The 11,414-nt window shown below is 35.7% G+C and overlaps 2 protein-coding genes across 2 annotated transcripts; one reads left to right on the forward strand and one right to left on the reverse strand.

Annotated features, from left to right (window-relative positions):
* Window positions 1-374: 374 nt before the first annotated feature.
* On the reverse strand, window positions 375-2,461 carry LOC105048272 (BURP domain-containing protein 6). The gene is made up of 3 exons (XM_010927536.4): window positions 2,306-2,461; window positions 2,089-2,194; window positions 375-1,369 (listed from the first exon to the last, which is right to left on the reverse strand). The coding sequence occupies exons 1-3, from the start codon at window positions 2,336-2,338 to the stop codon at window positions 552-554; spliced, it is 957 nt and encodes a 318-aa protein (XP_010925838.1). The 5' UTR covers window positions 2,339-2,461; the 3' UTR covers window positions 375-551.
* A 6,661-nt stretch (window positions 2,462-9,122) lies between these two features.
* On the forward strand, window positions 9,123-10,776 carry LOC140859375 (uncharacterized). Its single transcript, XM_073261021.1, has one exon. The coding sequence runs from the start codon at window positions 9,145-9,147 to the stop codon at window positions 10,774-10,776; it is 1,632 nt and encodes a 543-aa protein (XP_073117122.1). The 5' UTR covers window positions 9,123-9,144.
* Window positions 10,777-11,414: the final 638 nt, after the last annotated feature.

Here is an 11,414-nt window from a genome sequence, read left to right on the forward strand (position 1 = left end):
GATCCTTACAATCTAGTTTGAAGTCGACATCTTCCTCTAAGGGCAGTAGAGCCCAATTTTCTTCCCAGGACTAATCTTTCTTTTTTCTAAATTAGTTAACGCGGGAAATTCAAATCAAATAGTTCCAAAGGCTATCAGAAAGACCGGAAAGCTTTAAAAGCTTGGCAAAGTTCATTCACGTCCAGCAGAACTTTGTGCCAACATGAGTCCGACTCTATCCAAATGCTAACGACTTGAGCTCCATCAAATAAATAAAAGCCAAAAAAACAAAAAAGTTCACCTTAACATACTTATACTAGGAAAATTCTACTTTTATTTATACAACAGGAATGCATACACATCACAAATAAAAGGCACAAGAAAAGTTCACCTCATCATACAAACATAAGTCTACTTTTATTTATACAACGGGAATACATATACATCACCATAATATATCTGATAGGCGCCATGACAAATTAAGGAAACTGTAATAGGATAGCCTAGCCAAAGAAATCTTCCGTAGAAGCTTTCTAGGGCAATCACACCTTCATCTCCAACGACGAGATGCTCTATTTGTTGGGAGTCCAAACAATATCGCTCTGGGGCAGGAAGTGGCAGACCGGCACCGTCCCGGGCTTAACGTTGAGCACCTTGAAGGCCACGTGGTCGGGGTTGAATCCGGTGGTGTCAGTGTGGCATGCAGCCACCGCCTCCACCTTGGTCCCATCCTTCCCGACCATCGACACCTTGTACGCCTCTGCGTTCATCGTGTGGCAGTAGAACACAGCGTATGCATAGTTCTCACCGTGGCAAACCACCACCTCAGAGCTAGGCTGCTTCTGCACCTTGGATATGCTGTAAACTTGTTTCGGTGTACCCTCCCTATCGACCGCCGTCGACAGGGCTCGGACGTCACGAGTCCCAAGGCTGGACGTGCTGAAATCCACCATGGACTCGACCGAGGTGGCGCAGTATTTGGTCTCTCCGCCGATCGCCGGCTCCTCGCACTCATGAAGGGTCTTCTTCATGACCTCGGCTTCCATGGAGTTAGGCGCGATGGAGAGGCGGGAAAGGATCTCCGGGAGCTTGGCGGAGGAGAAGGGGATGGAATCGGCGGCTCGGCGTGGAAGAAGGGTAGCGCCGGTGGTGGTCCGGATGAAGTGCAACGTCATCTTGGCGCCCGGGTGCAAGTCCTTCTCGAGGAAGAAGAGGGTTACGGAGGGATCCTGGATTTGGCTCTGCGTAGCGGCGTAGTTGTAGAGGAAGGGGCCAGAGTAGTAGGGTTTTACGTTGACAACCACAGGCTTCCCCTTGTAGCCGACACTCACACTGGTGTCCTTGCCGTTAACGTTGACCCTTCTGTCCGACTTCTCATCAGCAACCACATCTACAATTAAATAGGAATTATTGTCATTATTCTTGTTAACTACATGAAGAAATATGCATGGTTAATCTATTATCAAATGATTTAGGTAAAAGAAGATGGTACGGCTAGCAGGAATTGTTAATGAGGCATGGAATCATGGTGGGGCTTGGTTGGATTGTAGTTCCGGAGCTTGAGCCAGCCTTGTTGCTTTCAAGCAGAGCTTATGTTGTTTTTGGAATGGCTTAGCTTGAGAAATTGCCAGGAGGTCGTGTCCCCAGGAGATCTTCTATGCATATAACTTGAACTGATATCTTTGTTATTAGAGAAATCTAGGCACAAGGTGATTAACTCATTCTCATTAAAATCATGAACTCTAAACTACTCTCAATGGTTAAACATCAGTCTAATAGCCTTTTTTTTTTTTTTTCCTTTTTTTTGGTTAGAAAGCATATATAGTGACTAGGTAAGTATTGAATCAAACAAATTAATAACTATATAAAAGAGATTTCTTACAAATGAATAATAAATTTATTAGTGAATCTATTATAGCTCAAGCAATCCATGCATGATGAGTTGAGTAGAGACTTCTTAGCCTCAAATCTGAGCTATCTTGAGCTGAGATCTTGAAGTCATTTGATCAGCTGAAGAGAAGCCGTCATCGATGGCTTGCTGCCTTGCTCTACTGACAACCCTACTGTTAGAGAAGTATGAGAGAGAGAGAGAGAGAGAGAGAGAGAGACCATGGTGTAAGAGGTCAGTGATGGCGCTTGGCATGGGAGTATTGGGCAGTACTTTGTGCCAGTAGACCTCTGCAGGAGAAGGCGCATGGCTTGCCCCAACTGCAAGCTGAAACAAAATACCTATTTGCGTCAGAGATCTATAGATATATGTAACCTGAGAACTCTCAATTTGATAAACTTAAAAGAACATGAAATTGGCTAATATGTTGTTGCTCACCGCAAAGAGAAGGAAAGGTAGGAAAGGTCCCATGGGTGCAAGAACTGGAGAGTTGGATATCAGGCTTTCGAGGAGTACTGGAGCTCAGCTGCACAAGGGACCAACACGTAAGTGGATTTATAGAAGATGGCAGCGGGCCCGGGGGGCCCAGGGGGAGGACCCCTTGTTGCCTATTCAAACCAGCAGGTTGAAATTGGATATCGATGGGATGTCAGCTTGTGTGTCTATATATATATATAATTTTGATGAATATATATAAATATAAATATGAATATTAATTTGATACAAAAATTTATATTTATATTTATTTTAAATAAATATAAATATAAATATAAATTAGATATTAAAAAATATGAATATAAATATGGATAGAAATTAGATAATGAAATTAAAAATATTATTAAATAGATGGTAAATTAAGTTAACAATATGATTTTATATTTTTTTCAAAATTAATGAGTGATTTTAAATAAGATTAAATATTTAGATATGAATTAGATAATTATTTATCTATATCTATATATGATTTTTATTAAATATAGATATAAATATTGATATTAATTAGATATTTAAATTTCTATCAATATCTGTATAAATTTAAATATTAAAATAAATTTAAATAAATATTATTTTAATCTGCTTCCATCTCTGCTGCCCAACCGTCCTTCCTTTCACTATTAAATGCTGGTTGCCAATGTCATGGGTAGGATCATTCTAAGTAGGTAAATCTATTAAGAGGTCCCCACGTCAGCTACAATTTCGCAATTAAATGCTAGCAGCGTTTTGGTTATACGGTGTTGTCATTCGATGTATGTTGCTGCTTCGAACGAGCATGACTTACCATCTCTCGTTTCCCTCGCTCGCATTTGCAGACAAGTACGTGGATACTATTGAAGCATGGGGTTTTAATCGATCACATTAATGCCATGGTCTCTGAAACGGGTACGCCGGCGGCCCCTCCTATCTTATCTTGTCGGTCGTCACCCTAGAGTTGGACGTGGAAGGAGCTAAATGGCTCGTAGAGCCATAGATTCATCATTTTATGGCAGGTTTAATATTAATTGGCTCAGCATTTATGGGAAAAGAAAGAAAAAGGATTTAAGTGGCTTACCAAAATCTGACCACACACGTCAATGGAAGCGTGAAACTAGGCCACAACAAACTGGAAGGCCATATTCTGCCCATAAATTCGAGTATGACTTTGCCATACCGATGCTGGTCATGGGTCGACGTGAATGAGATTTTACCGTGCCATGCTGGTTAATTAATTGGCAATCCGTTTAAATCTATTTCAATTCGTACGATCCGCATGGAGTGGAGTGACATTGGATTAGGAGCGTACTAGCGCGATAAGAATTTTATAATGCTTCTAGAGTGTCTTGTCTGACAGTCCGACTGATGGTGTGGGGTCGCACGCGCCTTGCATCGTGGACTGCTTGGCGCGGCTTTACTCCCAGATGAACGAGCGAGTGAGAAATTCTTTGCACGCCGCATGCAGTGTTGAAAAAAATATATCGTCCCATTCGATTGGATAATATAATTATTATTTTTTAATATATATTTAATATTATAATTTTATTTTTTTATTTAAAATTTTAAATAATAAAAATATTTATTTTTAAAAAATAATAATAATATTTTATATCGATATTATGACATCATGTGGTGAAATTATAATTTTCTGTACGTGATGTAATAATTTTTTTATAAAATATCATAATTTTGATAAAAATATTTTTATTATTTAATATTTTTATAAATTTTTTAATTATAAAAATATTTTTCTCTCCTTGTAACGTCTTATAAAAAAATTATGACATCCTACATAAGAAATCATAATTTTATCATAAAATATCATAATATCACCATAGGATGCCATAATTTTTTCAAAAAGAGAAAAACATCTTCATCATTTAAAATTAAAAAAAAAAAAATGAAACTACGGGTATTAAATAAGCATTGAAAAATGATGACTACGTGGTCTAATCAGTTAGGGCAGTATATTTTTTCTACACCGCATGTGGTCTATAAAGAATTTTCGTAGCTAAGATATGCTTCTAGCCTATCAGCTAGTGTTGGAAAAAAATATGAGCCATATATTTTTGTAAGATCCTCTCAGCAGGAAGAATTTTTCTTCTTAAAAAGTAACTTCCTACGAAGTAACTTCTCAGAAAGTTACTTCCTAAGAATAGGATTTTGATATGTTTGGTTGATAATAGGAAAGTGACTTATTATAAAGTAGCTTATATTTGGATGGATACTTATTTTTTCAAAAAAATTATATAAAATACCTATTATACCTTTAGTACATATAAAATCATATATTTTTACTCATAAATTTTATATAAATATTAATATTATATTAATATTAATATAAATATAATATTAATATATTATAATATAACATTAAATCATAATAATTTATTATGTTAATATAATACTAATATATTAATATTATATTAATTTATATATGAATATTTTAATATAATAAATTTATTAATATAGATATAAATATAATATAATATTAATATAAATATTAAAATATAATAAATATTAATATTATATTTATATAAATATTAAGATAATATTAATATAATATTATATTATCATTCAGTATTTCATCCTAACTATCCATTGATATTTTACTAAATTTTAGCTATGGATCTTAAAAGGATATTTTAGAAAAGAAAAAAGTATCACCACTTCCTATATCACGAAAAGTGCCAAAATCCATCTTTCCATAGATTTTCACTTCTCATGAAATATGGAAAGTGACTTTCTATGGGAAGTATTTTTTTAATTCTCTCTCCTCTTAAAACTCCAATCAAACAAGAGGCTCTTTCTTCATTTTTCAGGAAGTATCTCTTCCTTTCACCTTCCGTCAACTAAACAAGTCCTAAAGGGTTTTTGATTTTTTTTTAAAAAAAATTATAACCATATTTTTGAAGTTCCATGGAACTTTAATACCTATCGAGAAATTATTTTTAGTATCAAAAAATGATAATAACAAAATATTGTATCATACTTTCAATTATTTAGTTATTTATATTATTAAAAATTATGATTATAGATTATTTAAGAATTATAAATTATTTATTTAATCTAACTAACATAATACATAATAAATATAAATTTATTATTAAAATATTATATTTCTATATAACAAAATAATAATGATAATAATATAATATTATATTAGAATATTATTATATTATATTGAAATATGAATGGCAATAATTTTAAAATATTTTGAATGATAAATTATTTTTAAATTATTATTTTAAAAAAATTTCATTGTTAGGGCTCAAACAGAGGCTTTTGGGTGAACTTTTGCTTAGAAAATACTTTTCGACATATTTCAAGAAATTTTTTTTTTTGATATTTTATTAGCCTATGAAGGTGAGAAAAAATTTCAAAATTTTTATCTAACGCCTCAATATCATCTAAAACAACTTCTAGCTTTCAAGAAGTTCATTTTTGCACAGGCAAAAAAAAATATTTTTGGTCCTTCGAAAGCAAAGCCAAAAGGGACTTAGGGCTACTTAGATGGGCTTGGGGCTCCCCTGAATCATGTGGGGAAACTGCTAGCATGATGTTGGCCCAAGGTTGTACGTATTGTACAGTCAATATGTGGGTCAAACTCCTAGAGAGATGCTTTCTAGAAAGAGATGCTCCAGCAAAAGATCCAGAACAACATCCACCTCCTCCGATCGTCCTTCCACTTCCACTTCTGATACCCATCCTCACACCCAACACCTTAACAGCAAAAACTTGACAGCTCCTCCAAGAACCATCTGCTTCGTCAAGATCCCATCTCCAAATACCGGTGTCTAGAGTTATGCTATTCCAAAAAAATATCACCGCGTTCGCCACCTCCAATACCAACAGAGATATCTTGACACTCGACACCCGACACCAATAATATCACATCCCGAACCCAACATCCGAGTCAAATACGTGATGGCCACACACTCTTTAGAGCAAGCCCTAAAGAATATACAAAGCTAAAAATAATTCTTTACAACCTCAACATCCATAATATCTGATTCTAATAATAATTAATAAAACTTATATAATTACAAATAAAATTTTTTCAATCTTCTGATCAAGTATCATGACACTCTATCTATACATCTGCTCACCCGCAATCCAAACTATAGCCAATCATGAGCATCCTGTATCTCTGAGAAGAAAAAAAAGATGAAGGAGTGTGAGCTTTACAGCCCAGTAAGAATTCTCATATCACACTGATATAATAATATAATCTAAAAATAAGAATAAGCAATAAAATATAAAATTTCATGTTCAGTATCCAGAATACTGCAAACATCTATAAATTATCTATCTTGTCAAAAGAAATACATCATCATATGTTAATAGGTGAAACACTTTTGTTCAATAATTGTTTCATATCTTATCTTTTATTTCTCTTTTCATAATCATATAATTTTTAACCTTTTCTTTCTTTCTGATTCTAGACTAACCAAGTTACTTCAATCACCATCCGAATAAATTTTCACTCAAAAATCCTTCAAGACTGTCCCAGGATGAGCTCCTGGCTGGCTATCCCACATTCAAAAGTCCGTGGGGGGCTTTCCCAGGCATAAGCTCCTGGCAGGCTGTCCCAGGCATGAGCTCCTGGCCGACTGATCCATATATAAGCCAGTGGGGGCTGTCCCAAGCATAAACTCCTGGTGGACTGTCCTAAGCATAAGCTCCTGACGGACTGTTCCATATGACAAGATTAGTCCAAATCATATCTCTTTTTTATTTAATTATTATATATTTATTTCACCAAATCAATTTCGATTTACACTGTGATCAAATTAGATATGTCATATCCATATAGTCATGCTATCAACCATTGATACATATATATATTAACATAACATACTCATGCTCAAATATCATATAAGCAAATAACAGTGTCTCAGATATAGCAAATTCATCGATCTCAAATCCAACGATACAAAATCAATGATGCAAGACCAACGATAAAATAGCATATATAATGGTAATCATGTACAGGGATTCTTACTTTTATCGGTGACTGATCTAAGCATAGAAATCAATATTCTTCTTTGATTTATGAATTTTGAAAATAAGATATTTCACTCGACATCTTATGCAAACAATCGTATCTCTTCATAATCCTGATCAAATATAAAAATCATATATGGAGAAATTACCGATAATCGATCTTAATTACATAAATTCAGGACCTCTATTAGAATTAATCAAAATTAGGATTCATCTAAGTATCTAGACCCTCCATTGGTCCACAAGACTTTAGAGAGAGAAAATTCATGAAGAAAGAAAAAATTTTAGAGAGAGAAAGTAGAGAGAGAAAGTGGAGAGAGAATTTTCATATCCTTCAGATGAAGAAATTATGATCGAGATCATCAGAGATTATATCAGGATGACTCAATATGAATTAACCATGATCGATAAGAAAAAAGAAAAAAAGAATTCTAGATCTACATTGTCCTCTAATTTTTCATCTCATTCTCCACTTTAGTCTCTTCCCAAATTTCATCAAGTTGGTAAACAAAGCCAACAAGTATCTGGTCCGAAATGACGGGTGGAGACTTGATGTCCTATTTTCTTGGCATCGAGGTAAAGCACAGAGAAGATGGCATCTTCATTTCTCAAGGGAGATATGCAAGAAACATTCTAAAAAAAATTAAAAATGGAGAGTTGTAAGGAAGTAAACACCCCGATGGCTTATGGAGAAAAACTTAATAAAGAAGGAGAAGGCAAGGAGGTGAACTCGACTCTCTTCAAAAGTCTTGTTGGAAGTCTTCGCTATCTCACTATAAGTCGGCCCGATATTGTTTATGGAGTTGGTTTGATTAGTAGATATATGGAGCATCCAAAGGAGTCACATTGGATGGCGGCAAAGAGGATTCTTAGATATCTTAAAGGAACTCTTGATCATGGTATGTTTTATGCTCATTCCAATGATGCAAGTTTAATTGGTTTTTCTGATAGTGATTGAGGTGAAGATCTTGATGAACGGAAGAGCACTTCCGGTTATATTTTTTATTTTGGTGCTAATGCTTTCTTTTGGAGCTCAAAGAAGCAATCTATTGTGGCACTATCTACATGTGAGGCGGAGTATGTTGCAGCGGCATCATGTGTATGTGAGGCTATATGGTTGCGCAATTTGCTAGAAGAATTGGGTCATCCACAAAAAGAGCCTATAAAGATCAATGTTGATAACAAATCTGCTATTGAGCTAGCCAAGAATCCAGTCCAACATGGAAGAAGCAAACATATCGACACTAGATTCCATTTTCTTCGTGATCAAGTCAAAAAAGGAATTGTGGAGGTTGTGTATTGCAAATCAAAGGAACAAGTTGCTGATATATTCACAAAATCACTCAAAAGTGAAGACTATCAAAGGCTGAGGAAGATGCTTGGAGTCATAGCACCAAGATGAACAAGTTTAAGGGGTGAATTGTTGGATTATTTTAAACTTATCATTAAATGACTTTGAAAAACTAAAAGACCTCTTGGAAAACTAAAGGGTCTCTTGAAAATCTGAAAGGCCTCATTGTAAAAAGGAATAGGCTTCTTGATAGATGAAGAATACATAGAATTCTGTAAATGCTTCTTAGTATTCCATGCATGAATTAAATGCTATGGAATATAAAAAGGCATCTAGGCATCTATAAATAGGAAGGTGATTTGTCCATTGTGGTGTGTGAAGCAAATATTCTTCTTGTCATCTTTGCACCATAAGAAAAGAGTGTTTATTATTTTTATATTTGAGATTCTTCAATTCTATCATTGGGTATCAGAGCCTTGTCTTGTTGAGAAGACTGATCCTAAGAGAAATGGCTAGTGATGGTGTGCAAATGCAAATCCCAAAGCTTACTAAGGAGAACTTTGAGAATTGGTGTATCCAGATGAAGTCATTGTTTGGCTCACAAGATCTATGGGAGATCGTTAATGATGGCTACACCGAGCCTACACCAGACCAAGAGAGAGGGTACAATCAAAATCAAAAGGAGGCTTTGAGGGTTACAAGGAGGAGAGACAAGAAAGCTTTGTTTCAATTGTATCAAGCCTTGGATGAGGTGACATTTGAAAGAATTGCTGAGGCAACTTCTGCAAAGCAAGCATGGGATACTCTCTCCATCATATTTAAAGGAGAAGAAAAAGTGAAGCGAATCCGACTACAACAACTACGGAGAGAATTTGAAGTCGCCACCATGAAGGAGACGGAGAATATCTTCAACTACTTTTCTCGGATATTGGTTATCGTAAACCAATTGAAGAGGAATGGAGAGAAGATAGATGATGTTCGAGTGGTAGAGAAGATACTTCGGTCTTTGACACCGAGGTTTGAGTATATTGTTGTCGCTATTGAAGAAGCTAATGATGTGGATACTCTATCCATCAATGCGTTGATGGGTAAACTTCAAGTCCATGAACAAAAGAAGCAAAATAAAATTGAAGCAGCTAATACAGAGCAAATACTTCAATCAAAGGTGGAGGCCAAAGATCAAAAAGGAAAGGATCAAGGGCAATCTCAAGCATTTCGAGATGCTAGTAGCAACATAAGAGGTGGTGGCAACAACTACCGTGGTCGTGGTCGAGGCCGTAGTCATGGTCGAGGAGGCTACAATGGTGGAAGAGGCCGAACTCCAAATTTCAACAATGGAAGAGATGGTAGAAGAGGTGAATATGGTCGAGGTAGAAGATTAAATGGAGGTCGTGACCAAGCAAAATCCAATGTTCAATGCTATAATTGCCACAAATATGGGCATTATAGCTATGAGTGTTGGAACAATGAGCAAAGCAACTACTCCGAATCCAAAAATCAAAAAGGAGAGCCAACTCTTCTTTTGGCATGCCAACAAAATGGAGACTTGAAGAATGTGTGGTTTCTTGACTCAAGAGCCACAAACCACATGTGTGGAAGAAAAGACCTATTCGTGGAGTTGCAAGAAGGGGTGCATGGTGATGTGAAGTTTGGGGATTTCTCCAAAGTTTCCGTCAAAGGAAAAGACAAGATCATGATTCAACAAAAGAATGGTACGTCTGATTTTATTTTCAATGTATATTATGTGCCAGACTTAAAGAGTAATATTCTAAGTATTGGCCAACTTTTGGAGAAGGGTTATATAATTCATATGAAAGGGTCATCACTAACCTTAAGAGATTGGAATGGAAAGCTGATTGCTTGTGTCCAGATAGCGAAGAACAGGATGTTTCCTCTTCTCTTGAAGATAGATTCTCAAAATTGCTTGCAAGTGGATATCAAGAACCCTTCTTGGCTTTGGTATCTCAGGCTTGGACATTTAAATTTTGGAAGTTTGAAATTGCTATCTAAAGATGGTATGGTGAAAGGTCTTCCGCATATATATTATCCAAATGAAGTTTGTGAAAAGTGCACACTAGCAAAGCATACAAGAGCTCCCTTCAAAGGTGGAAAGTCTTGGAAAGCAATGAGACCATTGTAGTTGGTGCATACTGATATATGCGGCCCTCTTCCAGAATCTCATGGTAGTAACAAATATTTTATAACATTTGTTGATGATTTTAGTAGAATGTTGTGGGTTTATTTTCTTAAAGAAAAGTCGGCTGCACTCTCTACATTTAAAAATTTTAAATCTTTAGTTGAAAAAGAATGTAACTATAAAGTACAAATTTTGAGATCCGATAGAGACGGAGAATACATGTCAAATGCTTTCAGGAACTATTGTGATGAAGAAGGAGTTCGACATCAATTCACTGCTTCGTACTCTTCACAACAAAATGGAGTAGCCGAAAGGAAGAATCGGACCATCCTTGACATGACAAGAAGTATGTTGAAAGAGAAGAACCTTCCCGAGCAATTTTGGGCTGAAGCGGTGGCATGTGCAGCCTATCTCATCAACCGAAGTCCGACAAAGTTCATCAAAGGAATGACACCAAAGGAAGCTTGGAGTGGCTACAAGCCAGGAGTGAGCCACTTGAAGATTTTTGGGAGTATTGCTTATGCCCAAGTGCCACAAGAGAAGAGAAAAAAGCTTGATAATCGAAGCCAAAAGTCCATCTACATAGGATACAGTGAGCAATCCAAAGCCTACAAGTTGTATGATCCAACGGCAAATAAGGT

Source organism: Elaeis guineensis, chromosome 7 (assembly GCF_000442705.2).
Source record: "Elaeis guineensis isolate ETL-2024a chromosome 7, EG11, whole genome shotgun sequence".
NCBI classification, from domain to species: Eukaryota; Viridiplantae; Streptophyta; class Magnoliopsida; order Arecales; family Arecaceae; genus Elaeis; species Elaeis guineensis.

Bases quoted from the DNA above. Each gene is read 5' to 3' on its own strand.
- LOC105048272 (XM_010927536.4), bottom strand. From the start codon at position 2,338: ATGGGACCTTTCCTACCTTTCCTTCTCTTTGCG. The intron at 2,195-2,305 runs GTGAGCAACAAC...ATTTTGTTTCAG, and splicing joins TACCTTTCCTTCTCTTTGCG to CTTGCAGTTGGGGCAAGCCA. The intron at 1,370-2,088 runs GTCTCTCTCTCT...ATTTAATTGTAG, and splicing joins CACTGACCTCTTACACCATG to ATGTGGTTGCTGATGAGAAG.
- LOC140859375 (XM_073261021.1), top strand. From the start codon at position 9,145: ATGGCTAGTGATGGTGTGCAAATGCAAATCCCAAAGCTTACTAAGGAG.